At 38.3% G+C, this 27,594-nt stretch overlaps 1 protein-coding gene across 8 annotated transcripts in view; it reads right to left on the reverse strand.

Annotated features, from left to right (window-relative positions):
* SNTG1 (syntrophin gamma 1) overlaps positions 1–27,594 on the reverse strand; it is a 121,275-nt gene that overhangs the window by 74,689 nt on the left and 18,992 nt on the right. For 3 of the 8 annotated variants that reach the window (XM_080647248.1, XM_080647247.1, XM_080647254.1), the window contains exons 2-3: positions 20,941–21,006; positions 3,175–3,250 (exon numbers count right to left, since the gene is read on the reverse strand). In XM_080647248.1, the coding sequence (XP_080503374.1) occupies positions 3,175–3,250; positions 20,941–20,952 (88 nt within the window). In that variant the 5' untranslated portion in view covers positions 20,953–21,006. Of the gene's footprint in view, positions 1–3,174; positions 3,251–17,994; positions 18,015–20,940; positions 21,007–27,594 lie in introns of those variants that run through there. The other 5 variants (XM_080647249.1, XM_080647253.1, XM_080647252.1 and 2 more) reach the window with 3 other exon arrangements.

Raw genomic sequence — 27,594 nt, forward strand, 5'->3', positions numbered from 1 at the left:
GTGTTGGGGTGGGACCAGCTTGTTCCATGTCTGCATCCCTCCTCACAGTCTTGACATGGCCTCTCTTGTACATCCTTAGTTATAGTACTCTGTTCAGTAAGCTTGCAGGCAGTTCTCAATGATAGTTATTATGTAGTTCAGCTGTAATTTTGATGTCTATGTTCTGGGGAGGAGGCAAGCACAGTTTTTACCTACTCCACACTCTCGAACCAAAATAAATGTTTTATCAATGCAGCCGGGGGCTCTCCCATCTCAAACATGCCTGAAAATACTGGGAATCTGATGAACAATTCTGGAGGCAAATGGGCCAACAGAAGCTGCATCCTGTGGATAGGCGCAATGTGTAACACAAAGAGGGGACAGACCATGAAAAGACTCATCAAAGTGCAAGGTCAGATGCCTCGAACATCCTCAAAGCACAGAAAAGCAGCAACAGCATTAAATTTACCTGTTCAAATATCAAGTATTTCTATTGCAGTGATTTTGTTCTGGCAATAAAAAAAAAAATGCCCAGGAAGACAGAGCTGTCCTCTAGCCAAGCATGGAGGTCAGCAAGCACAAAGCAGTGGCAAGCAATGCAGCTAGGACATCTGCTCACACAATAGACCCAGTTTGCTCTTGTTCATAGGAAATTTTCCACTTGAGTATGAAGCAGTCTAGCTTTAAATGTATTCAAATGTGATCATGAATAAACCACGAGGAGGCATAAGTAAAATTCTACAGGTCAGGGGAGAGACTATAAAAACCCACTAACAGTGCATGCTAAAGCATGTAGTTTTAAAATATTTCTTATTTCAAAGTATCAGAAAATAGTAGGCTATGTGTTTTAAGACTGTTTACTATTCCTCCTCTTTATCTTCTCTCAAAAGAATATCAATTCAAATTTCTTGCTTCTCCAGAAAGTATGTTGAATTCTTAAAAAAAAAAAATGGGAAGAAATGATATATACCTAAGAAGAGGGGAAAATGTTTGAAATGCATCCAGATATATTTCAATAAAAAATATTTATTCTTTGTGATTGTAGAAGAAGGTACTTTGAGGATGAAAACAGTCACTCTCAGATGAATTGTCATTACTCTCCCTACAAATGGATTTCTCTCTTTCTTCATTTATATGTCACCTTCATTGGAACTCTGTCAGGGCTTTACAGTATAGGATACTTACACAATGATGAAGTGAAAGGATACGGAGCAGCATGTGATACTGGGAAAGTCTAAGTAGGTAATAAATGACCATCTCTTGCAGAGCAATAACGCCGCCATTTATGGCTAGAACATCATAATTTGGGTAGTTTCCACCTACAGAGCTTGCTCCCTGTCTCTGTTTGGTTAACTCCTTCTTATGGGCTTCAAAATGAAAGGCTGAGAAACCAAGGAATCACAGGGTTTCAGGAAACAGAAATATCCATCAAGTTCGAATGGTTGGGGGAATGAGGAATAGATGCAGAGACAAGGAAAGGCAATGGTAGAGAGAATTGGTCATTCTAGAGCACTCACCCCTGTTTCAATTTTAAAAATAGGCTATTTTCCTCTCTCCATTATCTATCAAGCTTCTCTACGGCATTTTAATTGAAGGAAAGGTATAACTCTATAGAGGCCTCGTTATGAAAAATTATTCTAAAACATTGGCAATAACCCAGTATTTTCTGGTGTGCTAGAATGTGTTCTTGCTGCTTCCTAGAAAACTATGCATTAGGATTTTCTGATTATTCAAATAATGAGAAAACAGTGTTTAATTTAATGATGAGGGAAAATGTACCTGGGTTCAGGTGGGTAGGAATCACAATTTGTTGAGGAAAGAACAATAAATTTATTAGCAACCCATCACTCTCTGGGTGTGATTATGACACATGTAACACAACATGGCTTCCATGGTCTAACAACATCTAATAAGAAGAACAAATGTAGACCTAATGGTTTGTAATCTTAAATGTCATCACCTTTGCCATAATCTTTGAGAAGACAGTCAAGGAAATCCAATAACAAATTTCCGGCAAGGATGCATGGAGCCTTACAATTCTGTGATTTTTACAACACACAGATAAACATTCTGAAGAATGCTTGTCATTTTTGTATTACATTGAAATATGATTTAATAAAACAATATGTACGTAATACACTTTTAAGTGTTAGCATTCATTTAAGCATAATAGATGGTAATGAGTTTCATGATTCTCACTAAAACCACTTTGGAAATCCCTGTTCTGCCAGCAAATAAAAACTAAGAAATACTGCAACAATTTATTATGAAAGTAGATTTAGTGATTTTATGCCAAAACTTTGGCAGCCAGGTTCTGGTCTTTAGAGCAAATACAGTTTGAATCCTTCCAAAAGGAACACTCATCTTAGCACCAATGTCACAGACGATATTCATCTTCTAACTGATTTGCCTATACTGACTCACACTCATTTTCTGCAGTAATATTGAATTTCTTTTATAATTTCACACTTTCATCCTTTGTTCTGAATAAACAAAAGAGGATGTGATAGTCCCCTAGGCTCGACTGTCATAAAGCATTTTAAGAAACACTTTGCCACCCTAGCCGGTTTGGCTCAGTGGATAGAGCCTCGGCCTGTGGACTGAAGGGTCCCAAGATCAATTCTGGCCAAGGGCACATGCCCGGGTTGCGGGCTCGATCCCCAATAGGGAGCATACAGGAAGCAGCCAATCAATGATTCTCTCTCATCATTGATGTTTCTCTCTCTCTCTCTCCCTCACCCTTCCTCTCTGAAATCAATGAAAATATTTTTTTTTTAAAAAAAGAAACACTGCCAAGGCCCCCCTTTCGATTATTACCTATCTACCCTTTCTCCAGTAGTTCAGCGCTCACTCATGGAACCCTTATCATAAAGTAAGCTTTTGAAAATTGATTAATTTTCATTCCTCTGAATGATGCTCATTAAAGTTACAAAAAATTCAATATAGTTCTTTAAATAAATGTGGTAGGAAGATATGTCCAAATAGAGTCTAAATAATAAACACCGGCATGCATTTGAAATATTGCTACCCTCCCCACACCAGGAGATTTTAAGTTTGATATTGTTCTAGAACAGATAAAGAGGCTTCATAAAGTTTAATATTGAAGAAAATTACTTGTTTATTAAAATGTAGAGAAAGAGGTATTTTTTTTCATTAATTTACTCACAACGGCATATTGAAAAGTAATGATCTTACTTGAGTGTAGGGGGAGCAGTATTTTTCTTTGATCAGAAGTCACTCCTCTGGCAATCACAACATTCTGGAGAATCGTCTAGAAACAGAAAACAAAAATAAGAGGTCTTGCAAACATTCCAAATAGATGCAATACAATCTATATACTGAAATGTACCCATTTCATCCATAAGGAGACACGCATCCATTTACACTTACATCGCATATAATTTTACCACATTTCTTGTCGATTTTTAGGAGTAACTTAAAACCTTGTGGATCATCAAGAGGATGAAATAATATAATAAGTATTCCCTAAATGGCTAATGTCATAAAACTAATTTCTGCAGAACACAGTTTGGGAAAATTGTCTTTAAAAAAAAAAAAGTACAAAAGGATATTAGATAATTTGCCCAAAATTGTATGTGCCAGTAGTTGCATTCAGATCTAAACTACCAATACTTTAGCCTTTAGAACAACGCCAAGTTTAAATTATCGATAATATTTAAAAACCTTCCTTGTGAGCAATCACCTCATGTTTGAGGCCAAAAAGTGATTACTATTTTTAATGAGACATAGCTATTAACTCAGTTTTATACTGCGGGAGAGGGGCTGACCTCTATAAATCAAGGCTAAGCAACAGATTGCTATTTCTAAAGGTTAGAATAATGTTTCTGCCTTTGCCACTTAATGTTTAATGATCACATTTATATAATCTATGTTATAAACTCAATTGTAGTCTTGAAACTACTCTTATACTTTAATAAAATAATAACCAAGTGAGACATCATGTTTAAGAGAACAGTGGTTATCCAGAGAATTTCCAGAGGCACACAGCGGGCTGCATAGGAGGGTACCTGTGTAACTCATCAAAGACTCAGATCGGACTCAGTAAGCACATTCTAATTCTGACTCTGATTCAGATTTATTCAGAGGCCTATCAATATGGCCTTTTAATACGCTCCCCAGAGAACTCTGAACCTTAGCCAAGTTGGGAACCCTAAACTAGAACATTAGCTTCTGGGCGGTGGTAAAATAATTCAGGAATGGCTCCGAGATTCCTGACCCCTGGTGGACTCTCTGTATTATCCCCTTCTGTGACTATGGGCTGAGCTTGTGACTAGGATAAGGTCCCATTAAATGACAAAGGTGAAGGGATTTTGCAGCTGTAACCTCCCAAATCAGTTAATGTTGGATAAACCAATTTGAGGGTGATTCTCTTGAGTAGTCAGACATGGTCAAGTGGGAGCTCTTACAAAGGGAAGGAGATTCCAACTGAGACAGATGGTCCTGCTGGGTTTGAAGAAGCGGCTTTGTTGGGAGATGGCCACACACTATGTCCTTTAGAAAGCGCTGCTAGGAGATCAGAGCAACCAGTGGCTGGCATACAATACGAAAAGAGGAAAATCAGTGCTACAAACACAAACAACCGGATTCCACCAATGGCTTCAGTGGTCAGCAAACTGCGGCTCGCGAGGCACATGCGGCTCTTCGGCCCCTTGAGTGTGGCTCTTCCACAAAATACCACGGCCTGGGTGAGTCTATTTTGAAGAGGTGGCGTTAGAAGAAGTTTAAGTTTAAAAAAATTTTTTTAAATTTAAATCTTAATTGTTCAGATTATTACAATTGTTCCTCTTTTTCGCCCCCATAGCTCCCCTCCACCGGGTTCCCACCCCACCCTCTGCCCTTACCTCCCCCGCACTGTCCTCATCCATAGGTGTACGCTTTTTGTCCAGTCTCTTCCCACACCTCCCATACCCCTTTCCCCCCGAGAATTGTCAGTCCACTCCTTTCTGCCCCTGATTCTATTATATCCACCAGTTTATTCTGTTCATCAGATTTTTAATTCACTTGATTTTTAGATTCACTTGTTGATAGACATGTATTAGTTGTTCATAATTTTTATCTTTACCTTTTTCTTCTTCTTCTTCTTCTTCCTCTTCTTAAAGAACACCTTTCAGCATTTCATAGAATACTGGTTTGGTGGTGATGAACTCCTTTAGCTTTTTCTTATCTGTGAAGCTCTTTATCTGCCCTTCAATTCTGAATGATAGCTTTGCTGGGTAGAGTAATCTTGGTTGTAGGTTCTTGCTATTCATCACTTTGAATATTTCTTGCCACTCCCGTCTGGCCTGCATAGTTTCTGTTGAGAAATCAGCTGACAGTCGTAAGGGTGCTCCTTTGTAGGTAATTAACTGTTTTTCTCTTGCTGCTTTTAATATTCTCTCTTTGTCTTTTGTCCTTGGCATTTTAATTATGATGTGTCTTGGTGTGGTCCTCTTTGGATTCCTTTTATTTGGGGTTCTGTGCGCTTCCTGGATTGTAAGTCTATTTCTTTCACCAGGTGGGGGAAGTTTTTGGTCATTATTTCTTCCAATAGGTTTTCAGTATCTTGCTCTCTCTCTTCTTCTGGCACCCCCATAATTCTGATGTTGGTACGCTTGAGGTTGTCCCAGAGGCTCCTTACACTATCTTCAAATTTTTGGATTCTTTTTGCTTTTTGCTTTTCTGGTTGAGTGTTTTTTGCTTCTTTGTATTTCAAATCTTTGACTTGATTCTTGCGGTCCTCTAGTCTGCTGTTAGGTTGCTGTATAATATTTTTTATTTCAGTCAGTGTATGTTTAATTTCTAGTTGGGCCTTTTTCATATCCTCGAGGGTCTCATTAAATTTATCGGCCTTTTCTAGGAAATTCTTGAAAAACCTTATAACCGGGGTTTTGAACTCTATATCCTGTCATTTGCTTTCCTCCATTTCTTTCATTTGTGATCTGTTTCTTTGTCTCCACATTTTCGCTGCTTCCCTGAGTTGGTAGAGTAGCTTTGTGTGGTAGGTGTCCTTTAGGGCACAGTGGCTCAGCCTCCCCAGTTACCTGAGGTGGACACTCTTGGTGCACCCCTTTGTGGGCTGTGTGCTCAGCCTTGTTGTAGTTAAGTCTTGATTGTTGTCGGTATCACTGGGAGGAATTGACCTTCAGGCCAATTGGCTGTGAGGATCAGCTGAGTCTACGCCAGGAAAACTTCTGTGCTGAAGACAGCCTTATGAGACGAGACTTGCAAAATTGCAAAAGCCTCTGTGCTCAGCTTGGATGGGGTGGAGTTTCAGGGCAGAGTAGACAGCCTTGGTTTCCCATCAGCCCTACCCTATGAGGCCCCTGGGTCTCAGTGTCCCTCGATAATCGCTGCAAGCACCTCTGAGAGAAAGCCACCCTGGAGTTTCACCCGCTGCCAGACAGTCCAGTTTCTCCCTGAATGAGTCGGGATTCCCAGAAACTTGCCCAGAACTGGAGTTCAGCGCAGTCGGGAGTTTCCTTCTCCCTCCCGCTTTAGAAAGCCAGCCGCGCACTCAGCCACCCATGCACACAGCTGCCCATCCTCTCCACGTGTGAGCCTCTGTACCTCAGCCTTTTATAGCTCCTCTGAGTCTCAATGTGCTTTCCTCTTTTCTTCTAATTGTAGAATTTCCACTCAGTCAGCTTTCCTGTGGTTCTGGATGGTGTCCATTTTATCTTTTAGTTGTAGTTTTGATATTGTTGTGCGAGGCAGCAGTTTAGGTGTTTACCTATGCCGCCATCTTGGTTTCTCCCTAAGTTTAAAAAATTTGGCTCTCAAAAGAAATTTCAATCGTTGTGCTGTTGGCTCTTTGGCTAATGAGTTTGCTGACCACTGGCCTAAATGAACCCCGTGAAAGACCCCGAGCTCTGTAGGAGAACACTGCCTGGCCAGCACTGCAGTTGCAGCCTTGGGACCCCTCCATGTGATTAAGGTTGTTTTTCATGGAAAAGCTTAAGAATTCAGAATTAATGGGGGAGGGAGACTTACGTAATACTTTAAACAATGGAGAATTTAAATTTTAAAAAGAGAATTCAGAATTATGAATCAATTAAGTGATGGGGAAAATTAAGGCATTCAGATGAAAGCAAAAGTTAAGGCAGTTATAACTCCTAGATTTGCCCAGAACAAAATGATCAAAGGAGTTCTGCAAAGTAAAATGAAAGAAGATTAGACAAAAACTTGAAGTTATATAAAAATAAAATTCTCAATAAAGATAAATACATGGGGAATTATAAAAGTTTGTATTATTGCAACTATAGCATGTAACTCCATTTTTGTTGTTTACATTATTTAAGAGACTAATACATTTTTAAATTATTTGTCTAAAAGATAGTAATATTGTAACTTTGGTCCATAAATCCACATTTTGTTTTTTGCCTAATTTAAGAGGCTAATGCATTTAAAATAATTATTAGTTTATTTCTGGGGCATTATATATGCAAAGATGTAATTTTGTGATATCAACAACCAAAAGTAGATGAGGCAAAGGTATAAAGAAGCAGATTTTTTTGTTTGTTACTGAAGTTAAGTTAGTATAAATTCAAATTAGAGTGTCATAACTATAGAATGTTAAATGTGATCTCCATGCTAATCACAAATAAAATAGCTAGAGAATACACATAAATTCTATGAAGAAAAAACATTTAAATGTTTCACTACAGAATATAAACCAAACACAAAAGCAGAAAGTAATGTAAGTAATCCAAAAAATCCTACGAGGCATAAAGGAGTGGGCAAAAAGTAGAGTTACTATTGTTCTTTTGGAAAATAATACAATAATTAAAAAATAATAATATGAGAATAAACTATAAACCTATTTTGCCCACTCAGAAAATGATGAAAATAAGTCTCTTCACAGTATTTACTTTAAATGCAAGTGAATTGAACTCTTCCAATAAAAGGACAGAGATTGGTAGAAAAATTTTAAATGTCTAATTCAGCTCTGTGCTGTCTACAAGAGACTAACGTAAGATCAAAAGACACAAAGAGCTAGAAAGTAAAGGGGTGACAAAATAATACTACTATCAGAAAAAATATATACACTTTAAGTCAAAAAAGTTTACAACAAATCAGCATTTGTTGCATTCAGTTTTCCATCCCACAGATGAGTGAAGTAATATTGTGAGTTGACGTTCTCTGTCTGACTTACTTTGCTTCGCATGTTCTCTCTTGCCTGACTGTTCTGGCTAGGACTTCCAGCACTATGTTGAATACCAGTGGCGAGAGTGGATATCCTCATCCTGTTCCTCAGGGTAGAGGAAAAGCTTGTAGCTTCTCATCATTGAGTATGATATTAGCTGACAGCTGGTCATACAAAGCCTTTATTGACAACTGATGTTTGATGTTTCCTTCTATATACATTTCACTGATTGTTTTAATCAAAAATACATGTTGTATTTTGTCAAATGCTTTTTCTGCATCTATTGATGTCATCGTAAGATTTTCATCCTTTATTATTTTAAACTAGAGGCCTGATGCATGAAATTCATGCAATGGGCTTAGCCCTCGCAGCCGCGGTGGCTGCCTCGGCCCTCGCAGTCCCGGTGGCTGCCTCGGCCCACACAGCCCCAGCTTCATCCGGAAGGTTGTCCGGAAGGTTGTTCAGCTGTCCGGTCTAATTAGCATATTACGCTTTTATTACTATAGATTAGTGCATTACATTGTTCAATTTGCATACGTTGAACCATCCTTGTGGCTCTAAAATAAACCCCACTGGATGGTGATGCATCATCTTTGTAATGTATTGTTGTATTTGATTTGCTAGTATTTTGTTTGTAAATTTAGCACCTGTATACTTTATATTTGATGCTTAGCATGTCATATAATGGGCACTGAGCACAGCATACAGAGAACTTAGGACACCACAGACGAGGTATTTTGCATGCTGCATGGTGGCACACCACAGAAGAGTCTGGACACTTAGCACACTATTCAATGGTTACCTAGCATGCCACATGGATGGGTATTTTGTGTGTCATACAAAGAACACTTAGCACACCTTAGCATACATACAAAGCACACTGCATGATGGGTAAGGAGGATACAGTGCACCGTACAGTGGTACCATTCTGTTAGATCAAACATGAGCTCCACAATAGCAACTTTACACCTTATCTGTCTATCCACAGTATGGGCTACAGCAAGTAAATTAAGGAGTGGAATAGTGAGTATAATAGTTGTATATTAAAAAATAAAACTCTAGCCCTGACTGGTTTGGCTCAGTGGATGGAGCGTTGGCCTGTGGACTGGAGGGTCCCGGGTTCGGTTCCGGTCAGGGGTATGTGCCTTGGTTGCGGGCACATCCCCGGTAGGAGGTGTGCAGGAGGCAGCTGATCGATGTTTCTCTCTCATCGATGTTTCTGGCTCTCTGTCCCTCTCCCTTCCTTTCTGTAAAAAATGGATAAAATATATTTTTAAAATAAATAAATAAAAAAATAAAACTCTATATTACTAGACACTAATTAAATAAATACTTGAGTGATGACTGTATGACACATGTTCAAAAATAAAAAAATAACCTGGTACCTACTTAAGGAAACAAAAATAAATGAGAATGATATTCTATCAAATGGATCTTCTCCTTCAGTTTGCTTAATGCATTTTTTATAATAACAAGTAGGCCCTTTTCAGATTGCTTAAAGAATGGGAAAACAAGAGATAATGACACCTATATTTAGAATTTCACACGTAATTGATTCAAAGGAGAACTTAGATTCTTAGTCAGGACTTAATTTCACAGTTAAGGAAAGAAATTGGTTACTGAGTTCCTGACATTAAAAGTACATATGCTCACTCACTAGTTCACCCACCATGCAAATGAGCACTCTATATTTCACTTCTTATTCACATGATCTCTCTTCAGAATGCTAAGCCAAAAACAAAATGTGCCCTTCCAAAAAGCAGTGGACTCTTGTATATTGATGAGAGCTGTCTGAGCAACTTTCAGGGGTGAGTAGATCAGTAGATAAATAACTAGTTTTTAGTATCAATCATGAGATTGAACACCATGAAAATAAGATAACTTACGTTCAATGCAGACAACTATATACAGGAAAAAAAATTAGTAATCCAGTTACAAATCCTTTGACAAAGAAAATGCTTTAAAAATTCTGTGAAGTAACTTAATTCCATAGGAATAAATTCCATTTTCAGACTTTCTTCAACCTACCACTCCAATTTTAGCAGTAACCTTCAACATAGAGGCCCAAATTCTTTAGGAATTGAACAACAAGTTTTAAAGAAGATAGAAGCAATATATGTGGAAAAACAAAAAAATAGCTAATACAATTCAAAAAGAACAAAATGAGAGAAACCAGTCTGCCCAATTGCAAGAATTATTATACACTAATCATGACTGTCTGGTGTTGGTGGAGGAATTAGTATACAGATCAATGGAGCTAAATAGAGAATCCAGAAATAGGGCCATTCAAGTATTGACAACTGATGTTTGACAATAGGAAAAAAAGCAATTCGATGGAGAAAGTATAGTCTATATAATAAAGTATTAGAGCACTTGGACATCCATAGGCAAAAATATGAACCAGTAACTGAACCTTACCCCATATACAAAAAAATAATTCAAACTGAATTATAGATTAAAATGTAAAAATATAAATATATGTTTTAAAACAAAACTTAATAAAAAAAAAAACCTAGGGCTTTGAGGGAACTACAACTAAGTAAAGTCTTAGACATAAAACCAAAAGCACACACGTAAAAGAAAAAAATGTGATAAATTAGAATTCATTAATTTTTTAAAATTTTGTTCTACAGAAGATGATGTTTAAGATCAAAATACAAGCTATAGACATAGAGAAAATATTTGCAAGTCACACATTTGTGAAAACACTTGTATTTATAACCTATAAAGATCTTAAACTTTTAAAAGTTCAATTAGAAAATGGGCAAATGAGATGAGACATTTCACTAAAGAGAATATATAGATAAAAAATAAGCAGATGAAAATATATTCAACATCTCTAGTGACTAGGAAAGTAAATGGAAATTAAGAGCACGATGAGATATCATGACACATTTAGTTATTGCAATAGCTAAAATTTAAAAAAATAATAATTTTAAACATATACGTAACATTCTGACATGAACATCGAGAAACTGAATTTCTCAAAAATTGCTGGTGAGAATTTAAAATGGTGCAGTCACTATGAAAATATTTTGCCAATTTCTTAAAAATATATAAATAAATAAGTATGCAACTGCCATATGACCCAGCAATTGCACATGTGGGCATTTATGCCAGGGAAATGAAACTTTATGCTCACACAAATATATGTACACAGTTGTTCATAATAGTTTTATTTGTAATACCCAAAAACTAGGAACAACCCCATGCCTCTTGAAAGCTAAATGGTTAGCACACTGTGGTACATCTATACCACGGACTCTTACTCAACAAAAAAACACACAAATCAACTATTGATAACCATACAAACTTTGAGGGATCTCAAGGTCATTGTGCTGAATGCAGAAAGCTAACTTCTAATGTCACATATGGTAAGTTTCCATGCATATAATATTCTTGAATGACAAAATTATACAGATATAGAATAGGCTGCTGTTTGAGTTACAGGAAGAGTATACCTACATATAATAAAGTTTTAGAATAAATGAAAAGTATATATTGTTAGTGATTTATCTATTTATATATAATATTGGTAGTGATGGAATAGTACTGTGTCTTGATTGTGGTGGTGGTAATAGGCATCTATACATATAATAAAATGACATAGAGCTATATACATACAATGTACCAATGTCAGTTTTCTACTTTCAATATTATATCCTAATTATGCACAAAATAACCTTATGGGGAAACTGGGTGAAGGGTTAACTGGATGTCTCTGTACCATCTCTGCAACTTTCAGTAAATGTACATTTATTTCAAAATGAAAAGTATCAAAAATTATTCATCAATTCAGAGAATGGGTGAATTCAGACACGAGGGTCAAGGGACAAAAATCAAAATTATTCTCCACTCTGAGCACCTGCTATATACAATGAATTGTGTTGCATGGCATTATAGCTTCTTTAGGCTGCTGTAACTTTCAGCCTCAATAACTGTGAGAAAGTAACTTCCTACTTTTTTTAAACCATCCAGTTTCCATATGACCTTGCACCGCCTCCTCCCCGCCAGGCCTACTGCACTATTGTCTGTATCCATGGGTTTTGAATGAAGATGTTAATCACCTTCTTTTGGGATTTCTTAATTTGGACCATTTTCCTACTTGTGTTTTTGTGTTCCTGTCGAACCATCCTTAAGCTTGCAGGTTTCACTCCTGTGCAACCCTCTGCACTTGTGATGCGGTGGTCTCCCACACAAGAAAGTGGGCACTGGGTTCTCTTCCTTATGAAGGTAATTGGTGGACAGTTACTTCAAATCTATAACCTCTATCTCATTATCTATTCCCTTCAACCAGATTAACTAACTGACTAGCCAGACAAGTGCGTTACCATTAAAGCGGGAAAAATTAATTAGGTTATTATGCACATACACATGCCAAGTAGTCCAAGAAGATGTAGAATTCAGATAGCAAAGCTTTTCTAGAATAAGAGGCCTAAAACTCTACACATGCTCAAAGACATTTTTTTCCAATATATTTTTATTGATTTCAGAGAGGAAGGGAGAGGGAGAGAGATAGAAACATCAGGGATGAGAGAGAATCATTAATTGGTTGCCTCCTGCACACCCCCCACTAGGGATCAAACCTGCAACCCTGGCATGTGCCCTTGACCAGAATTGAACACAGGACCCTTCAGTCCACAGGCCAACGCTCTATCCACTGAGCCAAACCAGCTAGGGCTCAAAGACATTTTTAATCCTACAAATAAAACAAAATTATTATGGCATACACACACACACACACACACACACACACATATACATGGACTGAAAAAACAATCTAAAACCTGGACTTGTTAACAATATAATACCACTTTTATACTATATCAGAAGCAGAATGCATGTTTATCAAAAAACAGTAGACAAGTGATCAAAGAAAGATTTTACAAATAAACATTTGAACTTTTTTTTGCAGTAGGGAACTATTTTAGATAATTTATGCTCTTCTGCAACTCATTTGTATTCTAGTCTAAATATACATCAGCCTAAATGGTTGACAAAATCTGGGCCAGAAACCTAAATACAGAACTCCGGGAGGACTGCTGGCTGGGTGCAAGCTCATTTATGTAACCACCAGTCTAATATTTTATCAAGGTGGGGAACAGTATAATTTGCTTCCCTGTAGCCTGTGGGATGCACTCTGTACACCAACATGCAACAATGAAAGAAAAAAATAGCAATGTAGCAATTAGGAAGTGTGGTGTGTTTTTTGAGGCAACGTGAAAGCATACTTTTAGAGTGGTTCTGCTGTTTTTTCCTTCCTGATGGATAGCAAACAAGTTCAATTCTTTCCCAGCTTAAATAAAACATTCACTTTTCTATTCTTCTACTTTTAATCATGTTGATTTTTCCATTAGTGGCCAAATTTCTTAGACTGCTGCTGAGATAGTTTTCCTACCATCTACTTACAAAAAACATGAACGAATTGAAGACTTTTTTTTCACTGCTGTCAGTCCAATCACATTGATGATGTACCTACCTCCCATTAGAAAAATTCTAAATATTCCCTTAATCTGGAGATCTTGGAGTTCCATCTTTGGCTTCTCGCTAGCATGTGTACTGTGCGAGAATGAATAAAAGATCAAGATCTACCCCCCTTAACCCTTCACTTCACCAGGAACTGCAAGTTGTCCATTCCTGAACTCTCTATATGCTCTGGCACCATAACGCTTCCTGAAAACACAGACAGTAAACAGTAAATAGTCCTGAACAGGTTAAAAAAAATCTTTTTAATGAAAACAACAACAAATCACACTCCCAGGCAGGCTAGAGGTAATCTATTACTCTATTCCACTTAATTAAATCCAGTTTCAGACAATTTAATTCAATGCATGTTTAAGGTATTGACCAAGTTGCAGGCCGCCTTGGAGGAGACCCATCAGTGCTGGAAGGGACATGCAGCCCTCATGGATTTGTTTATCTGTCTTGTTTTTGTGTCTCTGGCTCCCCAGAGCTTGACAACAATTGCTGTTGTCCTACACTACCGGGCTAAGTACGCGCTTCCGATGGCCGTATTGGACTTTGACCCAGCTGCCTAGGCAAAGCCTGCCCTGGACCATTCTCCACCCATCTTGACACATAATTGGGTGTTTTACTCACTGGAACCACAAGCATTTTGTACAAATTCCAGAATAAATGTCTACTGGAACTTAGCATTTCCCAATTTTTGTGAAGTGACGTGGCCTATAGATAAAATCCATGGGGCCGAAGAGAGGCTAGACTGGAGCAGTTGTATTATCTCTATTAAAACTACTTATTATGCTAAAGCTTTGTATACAATGTTACATTTAACCCTTATAAAAATCATTAATGGTAGATGCATATTACTGTAATATGAGATAAAAAAATTAAGATGAAAAGATATTAAATAATGTCCCAAGGGTCACATGATCTCAATATATATGCTGCTAATCACTACCGTCATATATATGTACCCTTTTGCAAATTTTGAAAATCAAACAGGAATAAAAATCCCAACATAATTTTGGCTCCTTGGCAAAGTCTTTTAAGTGGAGCAATAACTCTAGGCCACCCATAATGAAATGAACCTCACCAAATTACCTGGAGGAGGACCAAACTCTGGGGAACAGGATGGAGACTCGTGAGAGCAATGACTTAATTCTAACTGAAAATGCCAAGGGAGCAAGCAATTTAATTTGGGTGTTTTCCAGAAGGAAAATGACCAGATCATTTTTATTCCTCCTGGAGGCATTAGCACAAGTTTCTAATATATATAAGGACAGCTCCTCCTGTGGGAAATAAAAGTAAAATATCAAGAAATTCCAGCAATAAATATAGCTATCTTCTAAACAGAATTTTCTTTTAAGAGGAAAAAGTAGATTTCACACAATAACCCTTCATTTTAATTAAAGCAAGACAAATAAACATTTCCATGATAATATTTTGAAATGTATTGTTTTGTTATCGAATCTAAATTTTACTTTTAAATTGAATCAAATAAAATTATTTTTAGTTCAGGTACTTAATGAAAACATGGAAATTGTTGCTAGATTCCATGAAGATTTTTCCTAAAGCGTATGTTTTTTCCATAAAACCACTGCAATTGTTTGGGAGTGAGGGAAGAATTAATATTAACATTTAGACTTTAAATAATACAAAGAAATAATTTTTTTGTCCTAGATTTTAAATAAATATAAAATGCCCTGGCCTTTTTTACATAAAGCTTTATTGATATACTAGAGGCCTGGTGCATGAAATTCATGCTTGGGTAGAGTTCCTAGGCCTGGCCGGTGATCAGAGCCAATTGGGACCTTCCGCTGCCGGCCAGGGCCTTCATTCGTTCCGAGACTCCCCCTGGTGGTCACAGTGAGCGATTGAACTCCTGGTCTCCTGTTCAAACTCTCGAGGAGACACTTTGCATATTAGCCTTTTATATATATAGATAATGCATACCATTAAATTCACCTTTTTAAATTGTATTAATTTGGTAGTTTTTAATATAGTCACAGATTTATGCAATCATTGCCACAATTTAATTTTAGAACATTCTCATCAGTCCCCCATCATCATCATCATCATCATCATCATCATCATCACCTGTTTAATCCCTTGCTATCTGTAACTAGATCTGTTACAATCAGCAGTAGAAAGCTAGCCATTTATGTGTAGCCTATCAAAATTTTCTTAGTGCAAGTCCATCACTCCTGTAGGTGTAAAAAATATTCAAGGAAAAGTCTGCTAATGATAGAAAACCCAAGCTATTTTAATACATGAGGGAGAGCAGTCAAAACCTTAAAGAATTCCTTTAGCAGTGATGAGGTATTCTTTACCTCAGGTTTTTAATGTATCACTATTACAGTTACAAACCAGATATTCAACAACCACAACAAAACAGTGTGTGGCCCTAGACATTTCATTAAAAGCGGACTGATTTAGTGTTTCCTGTTTTAACTAAAAATAAAAGTCAGAAATTCCATGTCCTACCCTCCTTTATTTGCAATTAACTTCAACTTGTGTCAGTGAATAATGTACATATAAACTCTAATTTATATAAATGTTGGCGCTAATGTGTCTGGCTAATACTTCATATACCACTGATGACTATAATATGTATAAAATAAATGTCTAAAACTTCAAGATTATACTGGGCATAATTCCATTATCATGAAGATTCCTAAGATAATTTTAAAAACTTGATTACCTCAAAGACATCACTAATGGATACTTATCACTTAATGGAACTGGATAAATGAAAAAATGCTGGTCAAAAGGGGAAAAAATAAAAATATAATAATAATTTTTAAAAGAAAAAGCCTAACTTGTTTTGACAAACATAATTGTGCATCTTCCTTATGCCAGGGCTGTGCCAGGATTGAAAATTGCCAATGTGAGTAGGACACGCCTGTACCAGAGTTTTGTCACCTCGAGAGAAAGACAAAAGGACCAAACCCCATTGTAACTAAGTGTACTAGTCAAGGTTCTCCAGAGAAACAGAACCAATCGAATGTGGAGAGAGAGAGCGAGAGAGAGAGAGAGGGGGGGGGGGGGAGGGAGGGAGAGGGAGAGAGAGAGGAGAGAGAGAGAATGAGAACACATAGAGAGAGGAAGAGGGAAGAGAGAGATTGTGGAGTCTGGCAAGTCTAAAGTCTGCAGGAGAGGCCAAAAAGCCAGAGACCCAGGGAAAGGCAGTGCTGTAGTGGGAATCTAAAGTTAGTTGGCTATCCCTCACCGGTTTGGCTCAGTGGATAGAGCATTGGCCTGCAGACTGAAAGGTCCCAGGTTCGATTCCAGTCAAGGGCGTGTACCTTGGTTGCAGGCACATCCCCAGTAGGGGGTGTGCAAGAGGCAGCTGATTGATGTTTCTAACTCTCTATCCCTCTCCCTTCCTCTCTGTAAAAAATCAATAAATTTTATTTAAAAATAAATAAATAAAGTTAGTTGGCTGGCAGATTTCCCTCTTGCTCCAGTAAGGTTGGTCTTTTTCTATGAAGGCCTTCAAATAATTGGATGGCTGCACCCACGTTATAGAGGGCAATCTGCTTTACTCAAAGTCTACTGATTTAAATGTTAATCTCATCCACCAATACCTTTACAGAAACATCCGGAATAATATTTGCCCAATTATCTGGGGACTTCGGTCCTGAAAAACAAAATGAACAATCACATGGAAGACCTCCTATGAAAAAAGCATGGTGAAATGTGGGACGTATAGGTTCAAGGAGACTTGTGTTAAGTTGAAAATGCATTGTGGGAATTTAACAGATTGGATTGAAACCACTTTTTCTCATTTTGAGTTTTAGAAATGAGTTTTAAAAGTAAGACATTAGTGGGGTGACCAAGCAAAATTCTTTCCATTTGGAAAGATTTACAATGACATGTTTTGTCATATCATCGATGGAAAAACAGAGGATAAAATGAAGTCCCTACAAGGTCCTATTTTTAACAGGTTTTAGAACTCACTGAAATAAATGGGGACCTATTTATAGCATTGCGTCATGGATTCCAGCTCAAATAGTCATCCGAAGGTCCAATACAGAAACCAGTAATTCAGAGTATATGAAACCCAACTTACAAGCATCAGACCTGAATTCTGCTTGGCTTACAGAACTGAAAGAGACAAAGGAATGCCTGCTTGGTTAGGAATGTTCCCCACAAGGTAAAGAAGCAAGGCAAATGACCCTTACATTTTTTTGGAAAATATAGTAAATATTTAAAAAGAAACTCTATTGCATTGGAATAGCAACATAAATCAAGTCCTTATGAACGATCACTCAAAAAAGATAATAAAATTGTGAAACTAGTATGCAAATGAATACTGGAAATCCAAGAGATATGAATCAAATAAAGACAGGCCTGCCAAGGTAAGGATTGGGCAAGGTGCCAAAAAACACTTTCAAACAATAGCAGCTAACCTATTATGTTTTGATTCCTGGAAGCGTGTTTGCAGAGAAATGCTCAAACAGCGAATGTTGCGGGCACATGCCTTCAGCTTCTTTGCATCCTGAGCTAGGCAGAGCCAAGGAGGTAAAAATGGTTCCGAATGGACCGGGCTTGCTCATTTGGGGTTAGATACGTTATTCATCCATTTGGATTTTCTTCACTCATCCTCTCATATAATCTTTTCATTCATCTGTTTCGTTTTTACCTGCCACAACTGTGGCAGGTGCTGCAAGGAAAGCACGAAAAGTCAGCAGCTCCCTGTGTGATGCCGTCTTCTGACCCAAACACTACCTACCCGGGCTTCTTGGAACCCCAGGTGTACCTCTGCTCCTATCAGACCATCCTTCTTCCCACCAGGACACTGCCTGCATCCTCACCACACAGAGCCCCAGAATCCTGTCCTCAGCACCTCACCCAGCTACGCGAGAGCCCCAGGACGAGCCTCAGCGGCATCTAATTCTTGTTGGAGTCATGTCCCATCCACCATATCCACCTACCGAGGTATTGCTTCATGGCTGATCACGGAGGCTAGCTCTGTAGTTAGATGCCATCAGTGCCATCCCCATCCTGTGTGTCTTTCTTCCATTGTCCCTCTGACCCAGCCGTGGGCAAACTACAGCCCGCAGGCCGGATCCGGCTGTTCTATCCGGTTCTCTTGCTCTCCCCTCCGCTCCTTTACTTTGAATTTATATTAGTTCACACAAACACTCCATCCATGCTTTTGTTCCGGCCCTCCGGTCCAGTTTAAGAACCCATTGTGGCCCTCGAGTCAAAAAGTTTGCCCACCCCTGCTCTGACCTCAACACCACCACCAAGGGGTTCCCATTTGCTTCTGCATATGCCCTTTGTAAGAACTGGCAGAGCCTCCGAGAGGGCCAGAGAAATAGAGGGGAGGCGGGTGTCTGCCCAGCTGCCATCGGTGTGCTTTGCCTGCAATCCTCAGATTCCCTCAGATCCCACTTCAAACTATTTTGTCAAATGATTAGAAACAATGTCATTTCCCCCTACAAGTTGATAGGGGGAAAAAAAATCAAGAATTGAGCTTGGTAGTAATTAAATGGGAGATTCCAACAAGCAATTGGATTCTCCTTAGCCTCAGCATTTTCTTCCATCCGAAGATGATAGGAGTTCCAGGCTCATGAGATAAATGTGAGTGAGCTGAGTGATCCACAGCAAAAAGCACTGCCACAGGGAGATGACTCAGCATCAGAGTCCAATCAATGTGAGCTATTAGTGTGGCTTTCTTTTACACAGAATGGGCCAATTGTATTATCATAACTGATGACAGAACATCTTACTCCAAGAAAGCCCCCTGAAAGAATGTCACTAGAAGGGAGGTAGGCATTCTTTACCTCGGGTTTTTCCTTTACCAGGATAACAGTTACAAAGCCAGACCTTCAGCAAAAGTAAAGGACAATGTGGAAAATTCCATCTCAGGAAGAAAGTGGGTCAGGATGCAGGAATGACAAGTGGCACTAAAGGGATCCATGTTTCTACCCAGTAGAAGGCACCAGCCACATTAGTTCCCACAGCCAGAAGTTTTCTACCCGAGTGGAACCTGAGCCTGTGAAAGACAGTGGGGTATGGGCTTCTTTGGAAAGGAACGATCTTCCTTTTTTACGGTTGGTAATGCTGGTTAATCTTAAGTACAATATTTAATGTTCACGTTGCTGAACACCGCTGTTGCCTTGCAGACAGTAGAGGATAGAAATTTCTTTTAAAAGGGATATAGCTCTGAAGGGGGGAGAAGAAAGGCCAGCTGTGTTTCTAAAGTAGAGACTGCAGAAAACAGGAACCTTACAACCCCGTATAACTAAGCCCGTGTAACGGTAGGTCAGCTTCCTACCTCTGCAGTTAATTTCTTCTTGAGCAAACCATCAGCTAACATGGAAAATGACAGTCCTGATAACATAGAAAAACAGTTTCCAAGATGATCTTTTTTAAACATTTTTTTTTAAATATACCATTTGCAACAGCATGGACGGACATGAAGAGCATTATGCTAGGTGAAATAAGCCAGTCGGAGAAAGATAAATATCACATGATCTCACTCATTTGTGGAATATAATGAACAACATAAACTGATGGGCAAAATAGAGCCAGAGACAGAGAAGCATTGAACAGTCTGTCAAACTTCAGAAGGAAGGCAGGGGAGGATGGGGGCGGGGGCGGCGGGGGGGGCGGTAAGAGATCAACCAAAGGACTTGTATCCATGTATATAAGCATAACCAATGGACATAGACTTAAGTAAGGGGGTGAGGGCATGTGCTGGGTGGGGGGGAGGTGGCCAGGGAGAGGTCAATGGGAAAAAAAAGAAACATATGTAATACTTAAAAATAAAGAATTTAAAATAAAATAAAATAGGAATTTCTGAGATTAAAAAAAATATGTTTTTATTCATTTGAGAGAGAGAGAAAGGGAGATAGAGAGATAGAAACATCCATGAGAGAGAAACATCAACATGGATGGGTGGCCTCCTGCATGCCCCCTGCTGGGGATGGAGCCCACAACGTGGGCACGTGCCCTGACCTGGAATCAAACCACGACCTCCAGGTTCATGGGTGGACACTCAACCATTGAGCCACAATGGCCAGGCCCCAAGATGGTCTTTTAATAAAAGTATATTTTCCTATATATGCAACCCTTTCCCTTTGACATAGCGCTGTTTCTGTTAAAGCTCCTTGCCAAATTCAGACTACAGATCCTCCACATTTCCCTAATTGAAAGTCTTCCTCTTTCTATCCAGAAATGGAAGAGCCATTTTCTTATTGCATCCCACAAAGGGTGAGGGAGGTCAGTTAAACTCTGGTTGAAACAGTACTTGTACTTCTATGAAGGCTGCTTTGCAGACCCAAACGGAGAAATATTTCTCTAATAATAAACATCATCTTTCTGCTCCACAACCAGCAATAATTCACCTGTGATTGCATACTTCACTGTTTCACCTCAGAATGATCTTCGTTAGGTTTCACAGTAGTAAATTCCTGGAGTAGAAAGAAAACATTAGCAGGCATGTCACCACTGGGTTGCTTGTTTCTTAGATGTCCATCTCTACCAACAGACATCATCTCTCTACCATCCTGTCAGACCCACGGGCCTCTGGACTGACAGACTGCCTTTTGTTTGGTCCCACAATGTATTCTGCTCAAACTCCTTACTAATGCTTTTATTACTATGCATGTAAGAATAAGTAGAATCTCTGATTGCAAAATATAAAGACAGAAAAAATTTTAAATCTCTATGTTCTTTGTACCAATCACTCTTCTTAAGTAAACAGCAACTGATACATGTAACACTGCAGATTTCACAGATGAGACAATCTCTCCAGCTGGAAAGAAGAAAAAGCTGGCATTGAAAAGAAGCATGTGTCAATCAAAAGGAAGCAGAAGCTAAACAACACTGAAAATGAGATGACATATATGGTCCTTGAATTGTTTTGCCAAGGGCTTTGAAATCAAGGCCTAAGGCCTCTCAGAGTTTACCAGCCTGAGAAAAGCTCATAAATGGCATATATCTCAATAATAAAATAGTGAAAAATGTGGAGCTTTCAACATGTGGGAAATCTGCTCAGCAGTGACCACAGTGATTTTGCAGGGTTTCAAGATTATGTCACACAATGCAGTATGTAGATGACATAGCATAGAATTGTACACTTGAAACCTATACAATTGTATCACCCAATAAATTAATTGAAAATACTTATCTCCAATCAAAAGTCTTACACAAAACTTACTTGTCTTACTCTTTTACAGAAGAGAGTGATCCCAATAGGAATTCACAACATTTTAAAGCAGAAAGTCTGTTACAAGCAAAGAAAATACTTCTGAGTATAAAAATAAATCACAGTAATCCATTTCCCACTAAAGATAAGTAAGTGAGGAAAAGCTTCTGGGTGTGTTTTCGCCCGTTGGTTTGTCATTGTAAGAGCCTTACTTCTTGCTTGTGCCTTTGAACTTGTGAAAGCCCTGGGACGCACCGTAAGCAGGCAGCTTCACTTCACCTCATCCATCAAGACAACAGATATATACTAAGCTCAACATTAAACACGCCTGCCACTGATCCACGCTCCAAAGAGAGTGGGGGTGTGCTGAAAGAGAATATCACTTTACTGCATGAATATATTCTAGCAGTCAATTTAAGTTTAAAAATTAAACTAGCTAGAAAAAAACACATTTGTCTAACAGTACATACAACAGGTTTCTGAAATAACAATATGCATCGAACCACATTATACAAAGTCTTTGGTCTTAAAGGGAAATGAACTATACCGAATATTCTAGCTGAGAGTAGTTTCACTAATGTCATATGTACACAGATGATGGATCTTTAAGAAATAGGATACCTGATATTACAATGATGCCAGGCATAATTATTCTTTTGATGCTCATGGAAATGTTTTAAGTTTGTTCAACATTTTGGAGTTATGAATAACATTACCAAATATAGAGATGCCAGTTTATAAATACTTCTGCTAAACAGAATGCTGGATACATAAGGATTTACAATATATGGATCTTGAATAACTAAAAATATTGTAGTTTTCTGATTTCTTAGAAGTAAACAGTGAATAACAAATATATTATTTAAAGGAATATTGCATACTAAGTCAGTAGGTTTTTGTCTGTTTTTAAGGAAGCAGAAAAAGCATTCATGGTCAGACATTGGTCTTATTTCTGAGAACTACTCTGAACTTATAATAATAAAAATAAGCTTTGTCATTTGTTCTCTGGCTAGATAGTTCATGAGGGGAAGGTTTACTGGTTTAATGAAGGGGTGTGTCATGTAAAATTTCAAGAAAATGGCAGCTTTTATTAAAACCATAAATTAAAGACAAAAAGAAAGGAGAGAGAAAATACGCATTCTAATTATTTCAAGTTTTGCTTTTGGCTCTAGTTTTCTCTGTGGAAATTTAAAATAAAATTATGAAAATATAAACTGGATCACCTTTCTCCCTCTTAATAGCACCACTTACCAATTGGCTTTAACTTATGATACTTACTATACATTATGGTCTCAAATAATTTCTGTTAAAGAGAGCTGTTAGCAATTTTTATGTTTGCTCCATAGTTACTAATCAAATGTATGAACCATCTCGCTATTTTACATCTCTCTGAATGTGGTCTGTGCTAATTTAAGTACTATATTGCAAGACAATAGCAATCATTTAAATTTTACTTTCTGGTCATGTGGGAGTCTCTCTCTGCTTTGGTTTCCTCTACAAATTACCCAGCTAGTTACCAATTATTAGGGAAATGAAGATAACATGAAAATAGATGTTAAATTATCACAATTGTGTCTATGCAAACCATTCTCATTACATTTATAATCACATCTTCTTCATCTACATTTTGATTGTAACAGAAAACGTAACAGATAATTTCAAGGCTCAACTTTCTTCACTCAAGAAATATGGTGAAATACTTTCTGATACTTGCAGTTCTACCTGTTCATTTTTAATCACAGGGAATTTTTTATTACTAATATAAGAGACACGACTGTAAAATAAGGAATGAGGAGAAAAAAGCAGCAGGTCAGAGTTGCTACATAAAATAATTTCATGCTTTTCTTACACATCGTTGTAATATTCATCTTTATAGGATTCTGACTTTCTAGGAAATGAACTGAGCCTCCACAAAATTGTATTTGTTTTTCTGACCGAAGCCATGTGTTCCTTCACTCTATGGGAGACCGGACATCAGCGATCACAGTACTAATGACTATATAAGACTTTAAATGTTTCAAGGTGATTTCCAATTTCTAAAGTAATTTAATTCTCATCAGACCCTGGGGAGATAATAAAACAGATATCTTCTATATTTCCTTTGTATTTATATAGCATTATAAATAAGAAGAGAGAGTAGGAGCTCCAAATTCTAGATTTAAAATACATTGCTCTTGCCCTAACCAGTTTGGCTCAATGGATAGAGCGTCGGCCTGCAGACGGAAAGGTCCCAGGTTCGATTCCGGTCAAGGGCATGTACCTTGGTTGCAGGCACATCCCCAATAGGAGGTGTGCAGGAGGCAGCTGATCGATGTTTCTAACTCTCTGTCCCTATCCCTTCCTGTAAAAAATCAATAAAATATATTTTAAAAATAAACCTATATGATAAAGAGGTAATATGCAAATTGTCAATCACTCCAACACACAAGATGGCTGCCACCATGTGGACACAAGATGGCCACCACAAGATGGTCGGCAGAGGAGGGCAGTTGTGGGCGATCAGGCAAGCAGGGGAGGGCAGTTGGGGGCAACCAGGCCTGCAGGGGAGGGCAGTTGGGGGTGACCAGGCAGGCAGGGGAGGGCAGTTAGGGGTGACCAGGCCTGCAGGGGAGGGCAGTTAGGGGCAAACAGGCTGGCAGGGGAGTGGTTAGGGGGTGATCAGGCTGGCAGGCAGAAGCAGTTATGGGCAATCAGGCAGGCAGGCAGGCAGGCAGGCAACGGTTGGGAGCCAGCAGTCCTGGATTATGAGAGGGATGTCTGACTGGCCGTTTAGGCCCAATCCCTTGAGGGGTCCCAGATTGTAGAAAGTGCAGGTTGGGCTGAGGGACACCCACCCGCACACAAATTTCGTGCACCAGGCCTCTAGTAAATAAAATGAAATAGTTCACTCTCTGTGCTAGGCATCTCTGTTCACTCCTGCAGACCACAGCCCACCTCTAGCCACGCTGTCACTCTGACCTAGTGTAATTACACCAGCAGCCTCTCAGGCTCTCTAGCTTCTGAGTTGACTTGGAAAGTAGGCAGTGGGAATGGACGATAGGAGGAAGGGAGGCCAAAGAATAAGGACAGGGCATTTATCGTCTGGTTGCCTCCCAGAGGTCTCCTCGGACTGACGGAATCCCCACAGGGTAAGATGCATTCCCCGTTAGCAGGCCTGTTGTCCCTATGGATGAGGACGGGTGTGACATATTGGTTATTAGTCCTCTTACATGTAAATTCTCCTAATTTGGCATGCCATTGTTTCTTGTTGGAACCCTGACAGATGGAGTCTCCTCTATCTTCCTTCTCCATGTTGGAGTTTTTCAAGCTCATTCCTAGCTTTTCTTCTCATGGGCTCTCTTGGTTTCATTCATTCTCGTGAATATAACTCTCCTCTATAACCTTCTAAATGTACAGCTCCAATTCAGACTGCTCTAAGCTACAGATTTCCATAGCCACTTACTTATTGGCATCTCTATCTGGAAGGTAACAATTTCATCAACATGAACATGCCTGATACTGAATACTTGATTTCCACCCACCCCACCGTCCAAACTTATTTCTAACCAAATCACCTCCATTTCAGTAAATTGGACCCACACAGCTAGTTGGCCAAGTAAAGAACCTAGGAGCTTCTCCTTGGTTCATTCTTCATTATCACCCATCAAATAAAGTCTATCAACAAGTCCTATATCTTCAACTCAGTAACACATTCCAAATCTGTCTAAACATAAGTTTTATGATCCTCATCCAAGCCACATAGTGTGTGGCCTAGACCACTGCACTGGCATCAAACTGTGCCTCATTCTTTCAAGTATCCCTTGATATTCATTAATAAAAATAACAACAGCCGAAACCGCTCAATGGATAGAGTGTCGGCCTGCGGACTGAAGGGTCCCAGGTTCGATTCCGGTCAAGGGCATGTACCTTGGTTGCCGGCACATCCCCAGTGGCAGGTGTGCAGGAGGCAGCTGATCGATGTTTCTCTCTCATCGATGTTTCTAGCTCTCTATCCCTCTCCCTTCCTCTCTGTAAAATATCAATAAAATATATTTAAAAAATAAAAATAACAACAATAACAACAAAGGGTATATTATCCACTCACCTGCCTAACTCTCCACCTTATTCTAAAGTATGGTACCTCATTCTTAAGCTCCAGCTTACTCGAATTTGTTGAACAGGCCCAAGTCTTTTCCCATCTCCACGCCGAGGTGTGACTACTTTCTCCTATGTGGAATGCCTATCTCACTGTTTTGTGTTGAACTGATTCCTTCCCTTCCAGTTTCATCCCAAAGGAGGTTTTCTCACATTCTCATCAGACGTTTGCATTATTGGATATAACAGTACCAAAATGTTTATCTTACAGAATTTCTCATGATTTGGTTCCTGTCTTTCTTCACATGCCCTGTGAAAAAAGGGGCTATGTCTGTTCTTTATTTATTTTTTATATGAAAAAATATATATATATATATATACACACACATATACACACACACACACACACACACACACATATACTGGTGACTACTCTTGCCACTCCCTATGTTCACAAATTGTTTCAAATAATTAAATGGATATTAATAAAAATTTATACTTTCTAATACTAATAGTATTGCCATTTCCTGATCATGTGACCATGGCCATGGTAAACTCTCCCTGTGCTTCAGTAGTATCAAAGTAAAATGGTGTTCAGAGGACTCATTTAGATTTGCTATTTAAAACCTGGATATTGTAAACATTCAGTTAATGACACTTTGTTTTTTTATTTCTAAGCTTACTGATTATATTTGCTTTCACTGGTAAAACTTCACGGCTTTCATCTTTGAAGTATTTGCTGTGCCATAACAGTATGATGAATTAGATGTCAGCAAACCTAATTTTCATTCTTACTTTGACCACTAATTACTGTGTAAAATTAGAGCAAAGACATATCTTTCTTGGTCCAAATTTCACTGTCCCCAAAAATGAAAGTGTTGGAATAAAGTCAATATTACCTGCCAACGCTAAGATGATAAGGGTTTTATGAATAACTAAAGAAAAATAGCTTTGGTGTTGTTTAGAGAGCAGATTTATATCAATTTAAACTGGGGTGGGGGAAAGTGTGACATGAGCACCTTGTAAGGGAAGAAATGTAGTTTCAAAACAGTGACACTATTTTTTGCAACTCTGGAAGAAATTCACTTCTCAGAGCTTTGAGAAATGAAGGAAACCTAGGGAGCATTTAGTAGAGCCTGCATTTGGCAGATGCTGAAGGTGAAACTTGAAAGTTTTCTACATGCCAATCAAAACCAACTGCCCAGACATTTCCTTCATAATTAAATTCATCATTTTGAGAAAGAAAAGTATATCCTTTACATGAAACAAATACTGAGATATTCATAAGTTGCCTTTTACTTGATTGGCAAAAAAAAAAAAAGGTAAAAATAGCATTGCCCCTGAATTCCTGACTTCATTTGAAAAAAAAAAAAAGTGAAGAGCCTAAATTTTAGTGCAAGTAGAAACTGAAAGAGGAATAGTATATACAATACAAACAGCACTTGTCCAAACCTTTACCATTAAGATTTAATCTGGAAATAAATTGTTTATTTTATCAATTATATGTATGGGACATTTCAGATGGTCGGTAATATGTTTAACTTCAGTTTTAGTAGAAGTGAAGCAGCTAACACTTAAGATTTACTTAGAGAGGAACAGTCATAAATATTCAATGAAACTAGTTGTCCTCTGAACTTTCATTCAAGGTCACATGTTCCCATAGTAACTGAAACATGCTTGAGAATTAATGATTACATCAGTGATAATTATACTCATAAAAATATTAGAATAGGATAGCTCAATTAACCCAAAAGGGTACATTAACAAGTAACGCCCT

The sequence above is a fragment of the Plecotus auritus genome, assembly GCF_963455305.1.
Source record: "Plecotus auritus genome assembly, chromosome: 11".
In the NCBI taxonomy this organism is placed as follows: domain Eukaryota; kingdom Metazoa; phylum Chordata; class Mammalia; order Chiroptera; family Vespertilionidae; genus Plecotus; species Plecotus auritus.